This window comes from Melozone crissalis, unplaced genomic scaffold (assembly GCF_028551555.1).
Source record: "Melozone crissalis strain CALT ecotype California unplaced genomic scaffold, PUWL_Pcris_2 ptg000026l_1, whole genome shotgun sequence".
Taxonomy (NCBI): Eukaryota; Metazoa; Chordata; class Aves; order Passeriformes; family Passerellidae; genus Melozone; species Melozone crissalis.
In genome coordinates this window covers 10,220,266-10,241,809 of record NW_026535804.1, presented here as the reverse complement: position 1 = coordinate 10,241,809, position 21,544 = coordinate 10,220,266, and the positions used below count along the sequence as shown (strand labels likewise).

General features: G+C 39.1%; 1 protein-coding gene across 7 annotated transcripts in view; it reads left to right on the top strand.

Annotated features, from left to right (window-relative positions):
• Positions 1-21,544, top strand: part of BPTF (bromodomain PHD finger transcription factor) — a 54,169-nt gene that overhangs the window by 10,872 nt on the left and 21,753 nt on the right. For all 7 annotated transcript variants that reach the window (XM_054278598.1, XM_054278597.1, XM_054278596.1 and 4 more), the window contains exons 2-16: positions 1,754-2,576; positions 9,404-9,627; positions 9,782-9,982; positions 10,456-10,644; positions 13,249-13,413; positions 13,589-13,764; positions 14,655-15,010; positions 15,286-15,417; positions 15,957-16,086; positions 16,610-16,745; positions 17,243-17,464; positions 17,748-20,136; positions 20,379-20,503; positions 20,713-20,841; positions 21,141-21,291. In XM_054278598.1, coding sequence (XP_054134573.1) covers positions 1,754-2,576; positions 9,404-9,627; positions 9,782-9,982; positions 10,456-10,644; positions 13,249-13,413; positions 13,589-13,764; positions 14,655-15,010; positions 15,286-15,417; positions 15,957-16,086; positions 16,610-16,745; positions 17,243-17,464; positions 17,748-20,136; positions 20,379-20,503; positions 20,713-20,841; positions 21,141-21,291 — 5,548 coding nt within the window. The remainder of the gene's footprint in view (positions 1-1,753; positions 2,577-9,403; positions 9,628-9,781; positions 9,983-10,455; positions 10,645-13,248; positions 13,414-13,588; positions 13,765-14,654; positions 15,011-15,285; positions 15,418-15,956; positions 16,087-16,609; positions 16,746-17,242; positions 17,465-17,747; positions 20,137-20,378; positions 20,504-20,712; positions 20,842-21,140; positions 21,292-21,544) is intronic.

The window sequence follows — 21,544 nt, the reverse complement described above, 5'->3', positions numbered from 1 at the left end:
GTAATTTGTTGTACAAGATTTCATTCTTTAACACTGAAAAGGGAAAGCTGTGTCTGGTGCCTTCTTGCCATACCAGTCCAGGGGTTGATTTATTTTTCTGGAATCATTTGTTGTGCATTAAGATGTTTCTTAGAGGTGGCTTTTCTTTCTTTCTTTTTTTTTTTCCCTTTTCAATGCATTAATATTTTAATGAAGGTGTTTCAGATTCAGCAGGATCTGCCTTAGCAGTTAGACTTATTTTCTGTATTTCTGGGAGTATTGAATGGAGTAGGGTGGGTTGAACAAATGCCACAGAGAACCATTTCCATTTAATGGTAACATCCAAGCTGACTGCAAAGCACTTTATCTCTTCATTTCCTTGAACCAGTTTTTGGGGGGGAATGTTATCTGCAGAACATGGTTAAGAAATTATGAATGTGAATCTTAAAATTCCAGACTATTGGTTGTGTCACTCTTCAGTGTCAGAACACACAAAGTTTAATAGATGTCCCATTTTAGTGAAGTGTGTGTGGGAAATGGCTGCTGTGGATAGCTGCAGTTTTTCTTTGGATTTTCTCTGTGCATAAAATACATCCTGCTGCCACTTGTCTATGGACAATGGATAATTTTGGAATTTAGTTGTTGACCAGAATCTTAGTCTGCTTAGTAAGAGGACCTAAAACCCATTTTCATCTCAGTTCTTGGATTAAACCTAGATGATGGTTTATGAGATTTTCTCAACTTGTTTTTTTCTAGAAAGGGAAATAAACTTAATGAGTGCATCTAAAACTTTTAACTGATAGCTGAGAAATAGTTGCATGTAGTTGGTTATTTTGATAGAAGTTTAAAATATTTCACCTCTCAGGTAGTGTCATTTTAAAAAATGTTCCTCTTTTATTTTTCCTTCTGCTTGGCTTCAAGGATAGTGGAATCCAAGGGAAGGAAATGTAGCATCTTATCTGAATTGACATCTGAGACTGAATTAATTATGCTCAGTGTCTTTTCTTTTAGGTAGTAAAACAGCTCTTTAGATTAGTTTTTATTGGTAAACTTCATCCTTCTGTAATTTTGCCTCCTCATTCTGTGGATATGGCTCTTGTTTTATTGAAGCATGAGGGTGGATTGGGGAGCTGGTTGTTTGTTTTGAGAAATTGAGAATTTTTGAAATCTTTTCATAAAATATCACATTTACTTTCTGGTTTTGGTTTGTTGGTAGTCAGGAGACATATTCTAGTTAGAAAGCAGTGGGCAACGTGCTTTAGGTTCTCTTTTGTATTTTAATTTGGTTTAGATTGATGTTCTATGACATCTGCTTGAAATGAGCTTTTCTGGATGCCCTTGCTGGATAGGAGAATAACTTGCAAGCATTTAATACAAAATATCTGTTTGGAGTGTGATGTTTCAGGTTTAAACTAGTCATGTTGAATAAGAATGAGAAAAATTATTATTTTGGCTGCAGGAAATGTCTTTCTTTTTAAGTAGTTTAAACAATTACCTTTCCAGATATCGTGTTAAAGCTTCAGTAGATGTGTATTGTGTGGGAAATGCAATTCCTGTATGTGTCTAAAGCAAAACTTCAGATATCTTGTGTTTTATTTTCATACTGTTAGTTAAAGTATGAGATGATTAGCTGAGTTAACACGTTTATGTAACTGTGAAGCTTGTGAAGCCTTAATTTGCATTAATTCAGAATGTTAACACAATGATTGATGACAGATGTTCAAACACATTGACCTGTGAGCAGCAAAATTCTTACTGTTGTTTCTTATTCCAGGTAGGAGAAGACAGAGAGCACATCGTCCTCGTTCTCCAATATTGGAAGAAAAAGATATCCCACCCTTGGAGTTTCCTAAATCCTCAGAGGACTTAATGGTGCCTAGTGAGCATATAATGAATGTTATTGCCATCTATGAGGTACTGAGGAACTTTGGCACTGTTTTGCGCCTCTCTCCTTTTCGTTTTGAGGACTTCTGTGCTGCTCTGGTAAGTCAAGAGCAGTGCACACTCATGGCAGAGATGCACATAGTGCTGTTAAAAGCAGTTTTACGTGAAGAAGACACTTCAAATACTACCTTTGGACCTGCTGACCTCAAAGATAGCGTTAATTCCACTTTGTATTTCATAGATGGGATGACGTGGCCAGAGGTTCTGCGGGTATATTGTGAGAGTGACAAGGAATACCATCATGTTCTTCCTTACCAAGAGACAGAGGACTATCCTTATGGACCAGTAGAGAATAAAATCAAAGTTCTGCAGTTCTTAGTGGATCAGTTCCTTACCACAAACATTGCACGTGAGGAGTTGATGTCAGAAGGGGTTATTCAGTATGATGATCATTGTAGGGTTTGTCACAAACTCGGGGATTTGCTCTGCTGTGAGACCTGCTCGGCCGTGTACCACCTGGAGTGTGTGAAGCCGCCCCTGGAGGAGGTGCCCGAGGACGAGTGGCAGTGTGAGGTCTGTGTGGCACACCAGGTGCCCGGGGTGACTGACTGTGTGGCTGAAATCCAAAAAAACAAACCCTACATCCGCCACGAGCCCATCGGCTACGACCGGCACCGGCGGAAATACTGGTTCCTGAACAGGAGGATCATCATGTGAGTGAGCCAAGCACTGCATCCTCTCTGAGCAATTACACTGTGTGTTTAATACTTCATTTAAATTGCTGTGTCATCTTAAAATTGCTCTTTCTTTAGATAAGGCTTGCTGTTTTGTAATATTGCTAAAGACCATGTAAATAATCCATATTTATCCCAAATTAATATTCTCATAATCTGTACATAAAAACAGGACCTCAGGCTTAATATTAATGTGCCTAAAACACATGAATGTGAGGCAAAGAAAGGGAATATTAATGAGGACTCCCCAGTTTCTTGTAGAAGTTACTGAAGAGAAGTTTGATTGCCTTTATGATCACAGAGTGTGTAGGACACTGTCTGTGGTCTGTCACCTGCTTAAGCAGTGTTTGGCTGCCAGGTGCTGGTGCCAGTTTGATGCTCTGCCTTTGAAGCTGAAACTTTCAGAGATGCTCAGAGGGATTCATTGTTACTAGAAATGCTGAAAGTGTTGCATTGAACGTTGTTCTGTAGTGCAGAGAAAGTCACCATAGAAAGTAGTGCCTGTCTTGGAGGGAGGTCCTGTGTGTGTTTCACACAATTTCCTGTTACTGGTCGGTCTCAAGATACAAATGTACCTCAAAATATTAATAGGAATCAAACCCTTGCTAGTGAGGGCATTGTGCCCTGGATTTTACCTGAAAAGTTGAATCTGAAAATAATTTTTCACAGAAAAATGGCTAAAGATTGCTTTTCTCATAAAAGACTGTTCTTAGCTAATTGTTCTCATAATGGAGAAGAAACAGTATTTAAGTGAAGTTAGTGCTATTGTTAAATTAGGCGAAATAGAGATTTTAGCAGAGCTCTGAAAACACAGAAACACAGTTTCCATTCAGTGTTACAGAGAAAATAAACCACAGCTGGGTACCTTAACAGAATTTCATACAAAGCAGGTTCCAGTGAATGTTAAGATAGCAGCCAGCGTGTTTAAAAGGGACTGTGAGGTCTGCTGATGGTGTTACATCTTGCAGAGAAGACACTTCTGAGGGCTCATGGTATTCCTTTAAAATGTGGGGCTGTTTCTCTGGGGTATTGTCAGCTGATGCTTTGAGTATTAATTATCTCTGCTCTGTTTCCTGTGTTCGTCTTTCATACTTGTAAAAAAAGAGTCCATGTTTGATCTTTTTCGTTTCTCTGGGTTATAAATGTCACAGTAATGCCAAGTAACCTTTCAAAGGATGCAGGGAATCTTTTATACTCTTCTCTATTTTTCCCTATATATCTGCTCCATGTTTCTTCTCAGTCCCATGCTGCACAGTGAGGGGTGGATCACTCAGGTGGTTCACCAGGATGGGATGGGCACCTGGAGCTCTTGATATCCAATTATTCCATTGCTTCCTACTGAATTTCCTACCTTTTGTTTTCAGAAAATGTGTTGAAATTTGGATTTTCACAAAAAGCTTGGTTGTGAAGGACACATAACTGGGATTATTTTTGCTCTAGTTCCTTGTGCTTTAATAGCTTAGGGTTACCTCTGCCTTGGTTTTGTATCTTCCTCCTCAAACTCTCAAGGAAAAGGTTGTTCCAAAGATGGATTTGTCTTCACTGCTCTCCTGTACTGGCAGAGATCTGGGAATTAACATTAGAAAATCCAGATCACTCAGGAGCTGATTTTGAGCTAAATGGGCAGACTTTGTTTCCTCCCTGTATGTAGGCAGATAGGTAATTATTTTTAACCAAACCTGATCTGTGAAACAATGGTTTTTTTTCCCAGTGAAGTAGAGTATTTCATGTTCAGAAGGTTTTGATACAGGCAATACTTCAACAAACTTCAAACTAAAATGAATCATGCAGGTGCTTCGTGATCCTTTGAAATCTGCACATGTGAGAGTTGTTTCTTTCTAGCACATTGGTAGTAATTTTAACTGCACTTACGAGACACATCTTCAAAAGTTAAATGTGTTGAGTTTTTAAAAAACAATATTTTGCATTCCTTTTAGGTGTCCTGTGGGCAAATTAAATCATAAGGGGTCAAAATAGTACACAACTTAATTCCAGGGAAATGCAACTTTAATAACTCACATAGACATTAAACTCTGTACTTTCAGTTTTTAAATTCAGTAAGCATGCTGTATTGCAAACCCAACTTTTTTGCATATATTGACTTATTTATTTACTTATTTATTTATATATATGCACACTAAACAGGATCAAACCACACCTGAGATCTTGGATAACTGGAGGGTAATTTAAGGGATAACTGCCAAATGCTAAAACCTGAGATCCATGAAATTATATTATCATATCAACTTTATTAAAATGAATAGAATATATTCCCCAATGCCATGTGATGAAATGTATAAGAGGAAACTAAAAGATCTAAAAATAATCTGCACAAATACCAATTTGAAATCCTGCCCAGGAGGATTAGGGAACTGAAATCTTAAGTTCTTGGTGGTTTTGTTTCTCAAAAGGGTTTTCAGAGCTTTGTACTTCTTCTCCCCTCTTCCCCTTTAAATGTCATAAATCCAACCTACTGCTGGTTCTCCTACCTTTTAAAGGGTTTTGTAGGCTTGTTCCCTGATACTTCATCTCCATCACTTGCCTTCTTTAAGCCCATCATTGTGGTTTTGTTTCTCTTTTCCACTTCTTCTGTTTTACAGAGGTGGAAAAGTGGACACTGAAGGAGTCTCCTCATGAACAAATATCAACAAAATTAAAACAAAAAACAGGCCAAGAACAAATTAATTCCTGACGTTTTTGTTTCAAGCTGTTTACAAATTGAGGAGGATGCCTCTGGGTCAATTGCATTTGTTTTACTTGTGAAGATTATTTCTGCAAGTTATTAACTCAGGAAATTTGGGACTTTGACTTGCATTGTCCTTCTAAAGTGCTGCAGTGTTTTAACAAGTTTATCTTTATAGAAATATTGAGATGCTTTGGATTTATCAATTATCTGTGAAAACAGATAATGAAACACTGTTTGGCTTTCATTTTGATAGCAGAAATAGGACACACATTGTTATTCCTCAGTTGTGTGGATCTTCCTCAACAGTCGAAAGCAGTTTCAGCTTTTTTTGTTTGCAAGATTTGTCATGCTGTTTATGTTCTTAGGGGGTCCTCCTCTATTTTCTCTAGTTAATTAACAAGGGTTTGGATCTTCATTTGAATTGATTGCTTTAAACAATTTCCTGAATTCTTCAGTTTCCAACTGTATCATCATGGAATTCAGGAAGTATCTGCTACTTAGTGCTAAATATTTTGTTATCACCTTACTTGAAAGTTTTGATTATCTTCTATGTCTTTTATCAGTCTTTAAACTTGTCTCTGCAGCCTGCCAGTGAATAGTTCCTGGCAGGCAAGGAGGCTGAAAGAGGTAGGAAATAATCATGTGATTCTTTTCTCCTCCTTGGCCTCACACATTGTGTGTGACTCAGCTGAGTCCCCCTGTCCAGCACCAAGCTGGCAAATCTGCCTGGACTGCCTGAGAACAACGCTGGGAGCTGCTCCTTGTCAGCCTTGGATATTCCAGCTTTTTATGGCAGCCCCTCTGATTTCCTCAGAGGGTAAAAGTCGTGTCCCTTTAGTAAACACAGGAGGGTGTTAAGGGAAAGTTAGCTGGAATTATATAATTGTTAATTTAAGCCTTATCTAAGTTGGCCAGAATGGATTGCATGGAATGATTCCTGCTGTGTGCTCCAAGTCTTCCCCTGGCACACATCTGAGTCTTGGAAAGAAGTCTGGCCAGAGATGAGCTCTGTGTAAGCACACAGACCAACCAGTTTGTGCCATTTCACATTCTGTCTGTGCTTTTTCCAGAGAAAACTCTTCAATTCCTGAAATTCTCTTATTAAAGTTGTGATAGTCTTCAGATCAAAACAAACTTTGTGCTCAAACCCTCATATAAGTGAAGTAGAAGGGTATTAAAATACTCTTGGATAACTTCATGTCTGTTTCTAGAATATTATCTGAGCAGTTCTTTAATGGGCAGGACTCAAATCCCACATGGAGGGATCAGCTCCAGGTGCTTTCTGCAGAATGCTCTTGGTGGTTTGATGTCTCAGCTCTGCACACTGAGCCTGGGGTTTACTGGCCTGCAATACAGCAAAGCTTTACTGGTGCTGAAGGCTTTTCCTTGAGTTATCCAGGGAAACTGGAAACAGCAGTTCATTGCTTTTCAGTCCAATGGAACCTTGCAAACCTAGAATAGAAAGAACTGATGGGAAGGGAAAAGCCAGATGCTGCTTGGGAGCCAGGGAGACTCACCCTGGCTGCATTAGTGCAGCTGGAGCAGTCTCAGATTTGCTGAGTGGGGGGAGAAACATGAAAATAAGAAAACACTTGGATGGCCACCATGAAAATAGAAGCAATGTGTACAAGATGCTTGTCTGGCAGATGGATGCAGGCACAGCCTTTCCTCATGGAATTTATTGTCAGACTTGGTCTCAAAGGTCTTTTCCAGCCAAAGTGTCTCTCATTTTATATAAAGCATTTATATTGTTGCATATCTAGGTCATATAAGAGGATGTATAAATGGCATTATCTCTCTAGCAAATAATCCTGTAACAGCCACAACAGAAGGGATCAAAATGAAAGATTCAAGTTCCCTTTTTGGTCAGTTAAGAAACAGAGTAATACCAGCATCACATTCTACAGTCATGTTTGCCAGGAGCACAGCAGCCTCACAACTGCTGCTCTGCAGGGTCTTGCACTTGCCATTTCCCTTGGCCACTTGCCAGGCAAAGCTCAGAGGGCACCCATTCCCTGTCCTTTTTAGTTAAGCATTTTATTTCATCCTTTTATTTCCTCTCACTGTGTAAAGCCCCATTCTTGCATTCTCATCTCCCCCTTCATCTTGGTTTTTGGGCGTTTGCCTTTATCTTCCTCTTCTGTGGCTTTTGTTCACCACCAGTAATGAAAGTGCTCTCATTCCTATTGTTGTTAGTAAATAATTTTTGGTTTAGAGGAAACATGGTTTAAACAGTCATTTTTCTTTAACATGGAAGTTTACAGGCCTAGAATATTCTATAGATTTAAATGATTGTCAGTGTTCAGCTGTTACATTTTGGTGTGTTGTACATGATGGTCTTTCTGAAATGAGCTGTTTTCTGAGAAAACTTGTCAAACTTAACAGGTTGGTGTGGTTAAAACTAATGGAATGTTGGCAGTTTAGAGGAATAAATGGATAAAGCAGAATTAGTTGCTCTTCATGAGCAAAGGCCTTTACAACAGAGATAAAAGTTTCTTTGCAAAACACTAGGTTCTATCATCAAAACCTACAGTCTGTTCTGTAATAGTGGTTGTGACAAGTTAGTGGTTGAATTTTGTGTAACACTGCCTCTATTAACTTCACAACCACCTTATTTCAGTAGTGTTCTGTTTGAGTAATTTATTAATTGTTTCACAAATACAGACTGGGAGGCAGTAGAACAAGGATCAAGTTGCCTTAAGGTTGTTTGTCTTTCTGAGTCCCTGAAGCCAATTTGTGCCATTTTTAATGTGTGAGCCACAGGAAGGGACCCAGTAGAGAGGAACCTGCAGCAAACCCCACAGGGGCAGAGGTTTGAGATTTACAGGCAGCTTCCCATTGCTGTCAGCACCCTGGGTTGGGGCTCTCAGTGAGCCTGCAGTGCTGGCACAGGGGGTGCCAGGGCAGCAGGAGTTCAGTTCCTCTGCCCAGGTGGGGGCCAGTCAGTGGCACCCACATGGTGTGGGAAACACTGGGATGTGCTGTGGAAATGATGGGCTCGTGCCAGCCTGGATCTGGCTCGTGCCAGCCTTGATCTGGCTCGTGCCAGCCTGGATCTCTGGCTCATCCCATTCTGGATCTGACTCTTGCCATTCTGGATCTGGCTTGTGCCAGCCTGGATCTGGCTCATCCCATTCTGGGTCTGGCTCGTGCCAGCCTGGATCTCTGGCTCATCCCATTCTGGATCTGGCTCGTGCCAGCCTGGGTCTGGCTCATCCCATTCTGGGTCTGGCTCATCCCATTCTGGATCTGGCTCGTGCCAGCCTGGGTCTGGCTCATCCCATTCTGGGTCTGGCTCATCCCATTCTGGATCTGGCTCGTGCCAGCCTGGGTCTGGCTCATCCCATTCTGGGTCTGGCTCCTCTCAGCCTGGTTCTGGCTCATGCCAGCCTGGCTCTGGCTGCTGCTGCCCCCAGGATGGACCAAGCTGAGCTGAAACCCAGCAGCTGCAGAACCACTTGGAGCATCCTCCCTGTGCCCTGCAGGCTCCAGGAGAGTCTGGAGTTACCTGAGGTATTGATGGGGCTCCCCTGGGTCTGTGGCCCTGCTGAGGTGCTGTTGGCACCAGGAATTCTGGACTTGTGGAGTACTGCAGATTAAAAATGTGGAAATCCCTTGATCTTTTCAAAGGGATTGTGCTGTGACTCATCCCTTCCTGGTGCTCTCACAGGTGGATGCTGTAGGATGCCAATATAAAATATTTTATGAGTGTGACATTCTATACTTTGAATTTTCTGACTATGTTTTTTCCTGAATACACTGCCAGAAACTACCATTATGGATTCTGGACTTACAAATTGTTTCAGACTTAGTAGTAAATTACTGGTTAAAGAAATAGTAAATATAATAAGAATAAACCTTGTTGTCAGACTGGACAAACGAGTTTTAAGGAGACTTCAAAGCTTTCCTGAGGAAGTTGTCATGAGAACTGAGGGGATGAAGAAAGGGAAGGAAACAAGAAAGGAATATTGATATTAAACTGGGTGCATATGAGCAATGTGATTTATTTATTCTCACTCAGGTATTGACATTTCATAGTACTCTGCAGATAGCAGGCGATAGCAATTTTTGTCATTTATCCAGGTATTTTAAAATCAGTATTTTTTAAACACTCCTACAGAGAGGAAGATTCAGAAAGTGAGAAGGATAAGAAAATCTGGTACTACAGCACCAAGATCCAGCTGGCAGAGTTAATTGAATGCCTGGACAAGGATTACTGGGAGGCTGACCTATGCAAAACCCTGGACGAGATGCGTGAGGAAGTTCATCGGCACATGGATGTGACAGAAGACCTTACAAACAAAGCAAGGGGCAGCAACAAATCTTTCCTTTCTGCAGCAAATGGTAGGAATATTTGGTGTAATGAGAATAGATGCTGCACTTTGAATCAAATCTAGTTTATCTTACATCAGAAGCAGGATTTATGTCATGTTATTTGTGCTCCGTGGCTCTGTAGGTGGTTTGTTGTTTCATGTTGACAACATGCTTTATATTGTAGATGAAATTTTGGACATTATCAGAGCAAGAAAAGGAGAAATAGTGGAAGATAAAAACACAGGAGATGAGGAAGCAGAAAAGGCCAAAAGTGACGTTGATAATGACCAGACAGATGCTGAGAGAGACAAGGAAGAATCTGGAGACCAAGATAAAATTGAGGAAACACAGAGTGAGCAAGATGTGGAAAAAGAGAAAACAGAAGGTAAAGAAACTGACTGTGCTTTAACAGCTCCATTTAAGTGAAGTGAACCCCCCATTTATTTAAGTGTTGATGCAATACTTTCTTTGTATGATTCTCCAAGATATTTCTATAATAGGTGATATTTGTCAGTTCCTTTGTGCTTTGTTGGAATTGTTCTTGTTAAATAATTTCACCAACTTTCCTACTTCTATACAGCTGGCTCCTAGATACCCTGCCTTGAGGTAGCACTTACAGGTTGTGATCAGCATGTTTGTAGTAAGCCACAATTTTTAACTTTTTCCTACTCACAATTGGTTTGTTCTTTGATTCTGAGACAATACCTTCTCATAGCCAAAAAAGGAAGGGAAAAAGCTTGCTGTTTTTCAGCATTATCGAACAAAGCTGCTGAAGTTGCTTTCTATGGATGATGCCAAATGACATCCTAAGGCATAATAAAGAACATCCCTAAAGTTTTGTTGTGCGTTTTACTGTAGAGGCAACAGTCGTTGGGGATAAAAGTAACTGTGTGACCTGCAGCCCTGATGACAGCACCACAAACCCTCCTGCAGCAGAGAATAGTTGCTCTGAAGGGAAGGACGCAGTGGGGTGTCAGTCAGAAACCCTTGATAGCAACAACGTGGCAGAGAAGAAGGTGGCATCAGAGCTCCCTCTGGAACTCTCAGGTACAGAAGGCACTGTTACCAATGCCTCTGTAATTTGGGGAATCTGTTTTTCTCTCTGATTTGTCCACTAAAACCATTCCCAGCAAATGTCACTCATGCTGTTTGCTTGCAGTGCCATCCTTTACTGCTACGTTGTCATTATTAACATTTCAAAGTTAATTTTCTTGCAACTAGTGCTTGAAATTTGTGGTCCTCCATGACATTAGCATTTGTATCCATGCCTTCCAAAGACAACTATGGCTAAGCTTTTTATTTTCTGTTTTCTCTATATTTTATTTTTCCATAGTGATCCGTAATGATTGTTAGCATCTTCTCAAAGTTTATTTCAAATCTAATTTGCTGCTGGCTTGTTTATTATTTTAACCTCTCATTTACTGTATAAATTACTAACAAAATGTTTTCATTCATGAGAATAAACCATTGCACTGAAATGTCAAGATTAAAGTTATCATGCTGGAAATTTTAAACAGGTTTCAGAATTATAAGCACAAGAGTTATTGTATTTTAACATGTTTTGTTCTGCCATGTCAGTGACTCAAAGGTAATAATATACACTATTTAAAATCAGACAAACTTGCTTTAGGAATAAGTGGGAGTTGATAAGGTGTAACATGAAGCATGAGTGTACTATTCTAGAATTACTTTATATTAAATTTAGAATTATAATCTATTACAGGATTTACTACATAACCAAATGTTGTTCTAAACAGCTGATCACCATTAAAATTATCAGGATTTTCTTTTCAGTTTTATTCTCAGTTCTTAAAATCTGAACATGTGTGATGTGAACATACTTGGTGTGTTATGTTTTAAAAGGGGGTAGTAAATGTTTTCTCTCCTACAGAAACAGTTCTTCATGCAGTCACAGTCTGCAGCTTTTCAACTTATGAAAGTCAATGCATCCAAACCTTGTAATAAACTTTTCTGAACAAGAGGACAAAATGAAAGCTAAGATTGATCTGTAATCTGCAAGCCTCATAATACACTTTTTAAGTACAGAAAATGTCCTGATGTACGAGACAAAAGCCATATATTTTTGATACATGACCAAATATTTTTGCCAGTTCTCCTATTTTTTTATTCCCTTTTAAAGTTAAAATAACTGTGTAAAGATTTAATGGAAAAGATACAGAGTATAATTTTGTTTCAGACACCTTTATGGGTTTGTATTTTATTTTAAAGATTCACTTATATATTTATCATTATTTATTATGGTTTCACAAGTACTTTTCTTCTTCCAAAGCTTCTGTGTGAGTTGTATATTCATGGGCTCTTTTATGGTAGGAAAGTGTGTGTGAAGGTTTTTCCTCATGTCTAATTCACTATATTCACAGCAATGTTTATGTTCTTACTATGAAATTCATTTTGAGACTGTCAGAGAGAGATACTGAACCAGGATCAGTGAGGCAGTTATCTCCAAAAGAGATGGGAAATATGAGTAAAATGCAGAGATAGATGAGAATTTCTGTTACCATCCTTGTTAAATTGAATTTGGATATTAATCTTTATTAAGAGTCTGCTTTGGGTGCTTCCACTCTCCTCCAAACAGCAGCCATGGAAACAGATCCATTTCTCCTCGTTGCAAAAAGGGAGGTGGATTAAACAGTGGTGGTCCCCCATTTAGCACAGTCAGAAATCAGGATGCATTCAGATTAGGGATCCTCTAAGAATTGCAGAATATTTATCTGGTCCATCCTTCTGCTAGGAGTGAATATTTCACAAAAAACAAGTTTTGTTCTGTCACTCTTCTTATCAACATCAGAATCCCTGATGCTTTGGAAGAATTCTAGAACCAGGCAGATCTGGTAGATTTGAAACAGCTGAGCTGTCTCCCTCTGGCACTGAGCCCAGGAGACATTGCTGGCTTTGCTGTTTCAGGGATGGGGGCTCGTTCCTTCTGGGAGGGTGCAGGGATTTATTTTGAGGTGGCTGCAGTTCAGTGATATTTAGTCCAAAATTCCTGCTGGGGCAGCACAACAGGTGAGGTGACAACAAGGTTCAGAGCTGTCAAGACAGTGACAAGGACAGCTGAGGACCAGGAACCCATTTGAAGCCACATCAAGATCCATCACATCAGGAAGGGGATGATATTTTAAGTGGGCTGATATTTAGAGTGGTGCCAATGGAACAGAAATCTGTGGGATTCCTGAGAATGAAGGTGCTGAGGAAGAGAAAACCAAAGGCTAATTGGAAAACAAGGGAAATTGAAAGGTGTGTGCTCTGAGGAGCAGCTAAAGAAAATTAAAAGAGAAAATCAGATGCTTCAGGAAGAGCAAATTTTATGAATTCTAAATGCAGAATGGTCTCAGGGTTATCTGTGTGTGCATCTAGAGAAAAAAAAATTCTTGGATGAAATACAAATGTATTTTAAGTAGAGATATGAATTTCAGTTCTTCAGAGATGTAGAAGTTAAAACTGCTTGAAACAGAAAAAAACCCAAACTTTAATGGACACAGTGCTCTGAGGGGAATTAATATTTTCTATGTGTTTTCTCTCCAATCCAACAAAACATGTTCATCTGCATTTTTTTTTGATGAAAACTTTAAGAAGTTTCATTGATCCAATTCAAAAGAAAAAACTAAAACTGAAGTTGTTCTTTTGTAGAAGAAACTGGTCAGATGATCCCCAGCAGTGGCTCTGCTGCCCCTCCACAGGCAGATGTTGAGAACAGCAGTGGCAGCGAGCTGGGCTCTGGCCAGAATGACTCCATTAAAACTCTTGATGATGCTGAAAATGCAGAGAGGGGATCCCAGGCTTCAGAGGATTTAGGTAATAATAATAATGATGATGATAATTATATTAATGATAAGGATAATGACATCTCCAACTTTCATTTTATGCATGTTTTCACTAAACTTTCTGTTCTTTTTATAAATTCCATACATCAGTAGAAAACTTCCAAATGTTAAATTTGTTTTAAAAGCCTTTTTTTATTCCTGGGCAGGAGAGAAATCCAATGGTGACAGAAGTGATTCTCCAGGGGCAGGGAAGGGCACACCAGGCTCGACACGGATGCTCACGAGATTGAGAAATCCAGATAGCAAACTGAGCCAGATGAAAAGCCAGCAGGTTGCTGCTGCAGCAAATGAAGCAAATAAGTTATATAAAGAAACCAGAGAGGTTTGTGCACATCTTGGAAAACTTAAAGAATGACAAAAAATGTTCTGGGAAAACGTTAATTTCTTTAAAGGGTACTAAATTTTACTGAAAAGTTTTAAAAAGGTTTTTTTTTTTCAGGCAATGGAGGTACTTCAAAAAAGGCAGTAATAATAAATTAGCAAATGGTGAAATTGCAATATCACAGGAAGCTTTTTTCTCCCCTCTCCTTTTCTATCTTGAGCGCTCTCCACAGAGTGATTGCAGTGACCCAGTGCCTTGTGTAGTTGTTTTGTGTGACTGGGTTGTTTGTTGTTTTGGTTCTGGTTTTTTTAAGTAGCCCAGTTTTTACAGGAAGGAAATGCTCAAACATTGGGACTTTTTTGCCGTTAATTGTCTGCATATTATTTTGTATATTAATTTTATTTTTGTTAATTGTTTTTCCATAAAAGTTAACACTTAGTGAATTTATTGACAAACAGATTAGTCCAGTGATGTTACCTATGCCATGTTTTCAAAGTCCAGGATCCTTGTTTCCCAAGCTGCATGTCTGAATTCTCTGATGTACCAAGGAGGGGGTTCACAGAGGCCTTACCTGTGTTTAATGAAGCTGCTTTCCCAGAGCTCCCTCCCTCCATAGGCACAATCAGAACAGAAAAACAGGTTCCTGTTTGGTCTGAGAAGCCTGGATGATGTTTTTTAATGTTAAATTTGATCTGGGAATATCCTAACTCTGTGGACAGGCAGTGATGAAGTACATGTATTGGTGTTTGGATAAACAGTTACTTGTTTCTACACACTGGTGCAGGGTATTTTTATTCTTTTATATGTAGACATTTGAAGCATAAATCATAAATAAGAGAAGAAATTACTTTACAGATTCCCTGAAAAGTTTCCAATATTTCTTTCATAAGGTTCTGGTGGTGAACTCCCAAGGGGAAGTGTCCCGAGTGAACACCAAGAAGGACGTGGTGATTAAAGGAAATATCAACAACTATTTCAAACTGGGGCAGGAGGGGAAGTACCGTGTGTATCACAACCAATATGCCACCAACTCCTTTGCTCTCAACAAGCACCAGCACAGGGAGGACCATGACAAGAGGAGACACCTCTCACACAAATTCTGCCTGACCCCAGCTGGAGAGTTCAAGTGGAACGGGTCTGTGCATGGCTCCAAAGTTCTCACCATATCCACCCTGAGGCTGACCATTATTCAGCTGGAAAACAATATCCCAGCATCCTTCCTTCACCCTAATTGGGCTTCCCACAGGTAAATGAATCAATGGAAATACATATTCTCATATTTTACTTGTGGTTTTGCTAGGAGTGGTAATAAACAATAGTCTTTGTTTTTTCAAATCTGTGATTTCCAAGCACCGTGCTTCACTATAATAAAACAAAATATGTGTTTATGATGAAGGCTAAAAGGGTTGTACATTTAAGTATTACTGCAGGAGTTTTTATCCTACCGTGTAGTCTTCTTAAAATGGCAGGGTATGTTTGTTCATGTATATGTTTCAGATTGTTCTCTTTTTTCCAATTTAGGTCTAATTGGATTAAGGCTGTTCAGATGTGCAGCAAACCCAGAGAATTTGCACTAGCACTGGCTATTTTGGAGTGTGCAATCAAACCAGTTGTCATGCTGCCCATCTGGAGGGAATCCTTGGGGCATACGAGGTAAAATTAATAAATATTAAAATATTGTTGAATATGAGAATTTTACTTTGGCTTGCAATTGCTAATTCCTCTAAGCCTGTAAGAATTGTGTTTAAATTGAGATAGTCGTTCAGCACTTGAAGTGTATTTTCTCAAACAGAAACAGTGAAAAACCTTGACAATATTTTTTTAGTGTCATTGCTCCTGTGTCTGTTTTATCTGAGCCACAGTCTCAAAACTGCTAAAACTCTGGGAGAGTAGAAGAGCAAATTTCAACACTCTCAGTTCAGTGGAGTCTGGGTTTTGTCTCTCATTTTGTCATAGGAGCAGAAAATAAATGTGTCTAGTGTTAGACACAATTGCATCCAGCTGTGTTTGCCTCACTGAAATAGCAAAAAAAAGTGATGTTCCTGTTACAAGTAATACCTAAAACCTGATAGTGAGCATTCCTCTTAACTTCAGATATTTAAACCTATTCAAAGGGGTATTAGATGCTGTTGACATCTTATATTTGCTTGCAAAATCCTGTACTTAAATGCACTTAAATCTCTATGGATTAGATTACGCAGAATGACAGCAATAGAAAGAGAAGAAAAGGAGAAAGTGAAAAAAAAAGAGAGAAAGCAAGAAGAAGAAGAAACAATGCAGCAAGCTACATGGGTGAAATACACATTTCCTGTCAAACACCAGGTGAGGGTTTCTGTTGTGGGAAGTACAAAGAAAGCACAGAAACTGTTAATTTCTGACTCTCTTTCTGTTTTCATTTAAACACAGAGTGTTCATGTCCTTGTGTTAGTCCTGCATGGAAATAGGAACCATGGCCATGTATTCAAGCGCATGATCTTGGTCTGAACTGAATTTGATCTGTGTCATGCTCTTATTGACACTGCCTGAGTGACAGATACTGGTCTGCAAATGCAGCCTTTCCTTATGGAAGGTTCTAGGGGGTTATTAGAATCTTGTCTGTGTGTCTGTCCCTGTCCCACTCCCTCTCCCCAAAAAATCCAGCCTTTGAAAGGTGTAACAATACAATGGGAACTACTATAAAAACCTCTATATTCCCCTACAGTAGATATTAACTACTTTTGTTGGAGTAGTTCTTTGCTCTACATTTGTTGAAACAAGGATACAGGTGGATTTAAAAGCTCCTATAAACATTAATAATGCAGCAAATAGTATCATTAATATTGGGGGTTTTTTTTAATATTTACAGGTTTGGAAGCAAAAAGGAGAGGAATATAGAGTAACAGGATATGGTGGCTGGAGCTGGATTAGTAAAACCCATGTCCACAGGTTTATGCCCAAACTGCCAGGAAATACTAATGCAAATTACAGAAAATTGCTATCAAGTAAGTGTCTGCATTGCTTACTTTTTTTATTAATTGCAGCTATTAGTTAATATTTCTTAAGGAGACTTTAGGAGTAATTTTCCAACAAAGCTTTTGTGGATATCTGGTAATCTTGGTCAGTGTAACCTGTTCAGTTATCACAGACATTTTGTAGCTACATTAAATTGTTTCAATTATGTTTTGTGTAATACTTGTGCATCTTTGTATAACCTTATTTAAATTAAAAGTAGATAAAAGTTATGTAGAGCATCAAAACAAAAAAATAACATCTTAAATATTGAGGGAGTATACATACAAATATATACATTTATTTGTAGTATGAATGCAGTAGTGCACTGTTTCACTGTTTAATCTATGGTGTTACCACTAGATGCTTAATTCTCTTTCTGAATTTCACTAATGTGTGAAAATGATTTGAGAGGTAAACTAACACGCATTCAAATGTGGCAGAGTGCAAAAATACTCTGGATAATTGAAATAATTTAATTTGTTAATAGCAAAGAGCGAAGATGAAAAATGCAACTTGGATAAACGAAAAGGTGCAGCTAAGGTAAAAGCAGAGAAAGACAGAGCAAAGGATTCTCGAGATCTGCAAGCAAAAGACAAAGCAGATGTTTCAGAAACCTTGGAGAAAGTACAAGTGAAAGAAGAAAAGTTGCGTGAAGACAAATTAGAAGTTGACTCAATTTCTGAAAACTTAGATCATGCAAAAGACACAGGTGATAATCTTTTGTTATTGTGAAACTCATCTTATTGCATGAGTAAAAGCATAGAACCTCAGAAATAACTAGTGGAAAACTGTGTAACAGATTTTGTCAAGAAATCTAAAATGTTAAATGATTGCCTGTTATCCATTGTGGTAGTGTCTGAAGCTTTTGTTCCTTTTTTAATTGAAGTCTTTTAATATGCTAAAAGCCCCATTTATTTCTTAGTACTTAATGTAAAAATATAATTTGTATTCATTATTGGAGAGCTCACTAACTCAGAGTTACTTCTTCACAGTGGAAAAAGACATCGATGGTGAAAATGATAAAGTCATCAAAGAAGAACCTATGGATGTGGATGATGTGAAAATTGAATCCTCCATAAAAGATGAGGACAGTCATTGTAAGCGGGATATAATCAATGTCAGTGAGGGATTTCATTTAAGGACTTGCTACAAAAGGAAAGTAAAATCATCAAAATTAGATGGGCTCCTGGAGCGGCGAATCAAACAGTTCACACTGGAGGAAAAGCAGCGTCTAGAAAAGATGAAGCTGGAGGCTGGTGCTAAAACTGGGGGCATTCGATCTGTGAGCCCCCAGAAAAACACAGAGGAGCTACAAGTGAGGATTGGGAAGGAAGGAGGCCGGTTTGGCTCTCCTTCCCAGGATCAAAGCTACATTTCAGACAAGACCCAAGCTGAAGATGCAGAGCAGGACTGTTTGCCCATCAGCAAAGCTGGGGATGAAGATGAACCTTCCTTGCCTTTGTCCAACAGGCTCTCAAAAGAGGGGCAGCTGCTGGATGAGGACTGCCCTCAATCCTCTGAAGGAGACAGCTCTGTTCAGAATGATGGCAGAGCAAACAACCCTGAGCCTTCCACTGCTGATAAACGTCAAGGACAAGAGGCTCTTGGAGAGTCTGAGAGCTCTTTAGTGGATGGCTTGAAACAAACCAGTGCAGAAGGCAGAATCAAATGGGATGTTTCAGAAACAGCTGAAAAACCCTTGAAACAAAAGCTGCCTATTACCAGAGTGTCTCAGCGAGAGCTTGGAAACTTGGGGCCACTGGTACCTGAAAGCAGCTGTAGAAGAGATGCTGTGGGCACTCTTGAAAAACCAGACTCAGAAGGGGATTCTGAACAGCAAAGCAAAGATCCAGAAAACAATTGTATGATAAAAAGCCATATGGAAACCATGTCCTCTCAAGAAAGTGAAATGGAGGAAGAACTTGCTCCTGTAAAGACTGAAAGCAAATCTGAAAAGATAATATTTCACCAAAAATCAGCTAATAAAGATATAGAATCATTTAAAACTGGGCTGATTTCTGAAAGAAACCTTGAAAGTCAGGGTCTGGAACACATGGATGGGGAAAATGATAACAAAGATTTACTGAGCTCTAAACTAACAGAGGCTAATGGTCGAAAGAAAGGTCAGGAACTGAAAGTGGAGACAGGTACCATGAACAAATATCTTGATCAGACAAATGTAAATACTATTACTGACAAAAAGAATAATAAAGATGAAGAAACTGAGGCAGAAAAAGAAAAATCATCATTTCAAATGAATGGAAAAGACAATGACATTAAAGCATTATCACATGATGACTGCTTAGTGAAAAATACCTGTGAAGCTAAGGCAGGGGGTGATATTGAACCAAAAGTTAATAATATTAATAAAGCCATTCCAGAACATGAAATAAAACCATTGACTTTTAAGGAATCTTCAGTAAAACCATTCATGAATGGTGACATCATGGGAGAGGACACAAAGGATAAAAATAATGTGGCCTCAAGGTCACATCTGCAGAGTTCACCTGAGTCTGGAGAGAATCTTCAGCCACCAGATGAAGTGCCCAAGTGTGTGCAGAAAACTGAAGAAAAGCAGCTTTCTCCTGAGAGATCTGCCAGTGGGGGCTCTGCTTCCCTGCCAGCACAGCCTGTCTGTAAAGAAAATAACCTGAACAGTGAAACAGAATCTATGGAGACTGAAGCAAGTGAGGAGAAGAAAGTTGCTCCATCTCCTGTAACCTCATGTGAGGAATCCAGCTTGAGCAGTCACTTTGCTGACCAGAATGGAATAAATAAAATGGAAAATATCAATGGAGAAAGTAAAATGAAAACTGTTATTACTGAAGTGACTACTACAACCTCAACTGTGTCCACAGAGTCCAAAACAGTGTTTAAGGTAGCAGAGACTGGAGCTGCCAGTGATGAGAAGACCACAGTTGTTTCCTCTACAGAAAACTGTGCCATCTCCACTGTCACCACCACCACCACTGTCACCAAGCTCACCACTCCAGCCTCAGAGAGTAACTCTGATGTCATCTCTGTGCAGGAGCACAGTAAAACAGTGGTTACCACCACAGTCACCGACTCGCTGACCACCCCAGAGGGCACTTTGGTGACTTCCATGACTGTCAGCAAAGAATATTCCACAAAAGACAAAGTGAAGTTAATGAAATTCACAAGACCCAAAAAAACTCGTTCTGGAACTGCCTTGCCATCTTACAGGAAATTTGTTACCAAAAGCAGTAAAAAAAGCATATTTGTTTTACCCAATGATGACTTGAAAAAGCTGGCCAGGAGAGGAGGGATCAGAGAGGTTCCTTATTTCAATTACAATGCAAAGCCTGCCTTGGATATCTGGCCATATCCATCCCCAAGACCAACATTTGGGATCACTTGGAGGTACATACTTTACATTTTTGAGAAAAAGTCTAGGATGTGATGAAATTAATTAATTTTTTTAAAATACAAGTGATACACATGTTTATTCCCAAATATGCAAATTTTGCTATTTATTATTCAGTTTTCAGTTAAACTATATTTATTTGTTGTTCAGTTAAAGTAGCATGGAAATCCTTTGTCCTGTTGGTTTGGTTGGGTATTTTAAGTTTATTTTAAAATATAATTTTATATTCTGTCATTAGGTACCGACTCCAAACAGTGAAATCATTGGCTGGAGTGAGCCTGATGTTGAGGTTATTGTGGGCATGTCTCAAGTGGGATGATATGGCAGCTAAAGCTCCCCCTGGGGGAGGAACCACAAGGACAGGTATTGTTATTTTCAATTTCTGGTTTTCTTTGCAAAAGCTTTTGCTGTAAATTCTGAGTGTTACACTCAAAACATTTCTCTAAAGGCTTGCTGTCAGCTGTGGCATTTGAATTTTGTTTGTTGTTTCTCTGCCTTGAGTACACTGGGCTGATTGGAGATTTAGCTTTATTTGTTTCTGTTATTAATGTGCTGGGACTAATTTGTTGCAGAAACAACTGAAACTGAAATTACAACAACAGAAATAATCAAGAGGAGAGATGTTGGTCCGTATGGGATCCGCTCAGAGTACTGTATAAGAAAAATCATTTGTCCCATTGGTGTACCAGAGGCTCCAAAAGGTTGGTTTGTTTATTTGCTTGTTTAGACATTCCCCCATCCCCCTGTAATCTAGAGAAATTAAAGTAACTGGATCTTTATGCTAATTCAGCCCATCAAGGGAGCAAATGCAGCTTGCCAGGAACTATTAATTTACCTATGGGAAACAAATGCTGCATTTAACAAGTGGACATGATTTATCTGAAGCTGAAAGGCCTCCCTGTTTATAAAATGGGACTGAAAACATCCCTAAATCTTGGTTTACACTTCAATTTCGTTTTACAGTATAGCTTAATGTGTGTGTTTTGACTTCTCTCTAAAGAAACTCCAACGCCCCAGAGGAAGGGACTGCGATCAAGTGCCCTCAGGCCAAAAAGGCCAGAAACACCCAAGCAAACAGGCCCTGTTATAATGGAAACTTGGGTAGCAGAGGAGGAGTTGGAACTGTGGGAGATCAGGGCATTTGCTGAAAGGTAAAGTGAGCTTTTAAAGAAAGTAGTCTTCATTTGTGTGATTGTTAAATAAAAATTCCCCTAGAGAACACAAAGCTGGTCACTGTGATCAATAGAAACACAGCTGTGTTGGGTTTTTACTGGGCCTGGCTAAAGTTACAAAGCTAAACTCTCTGCTGGTACCTAAACTAAGGTATGCAGATATTTCAGAATTTTTAGAACTAATATTATATTAATTTTTCTGTGCTTATGAACTAACTACTGTTAAATGCTC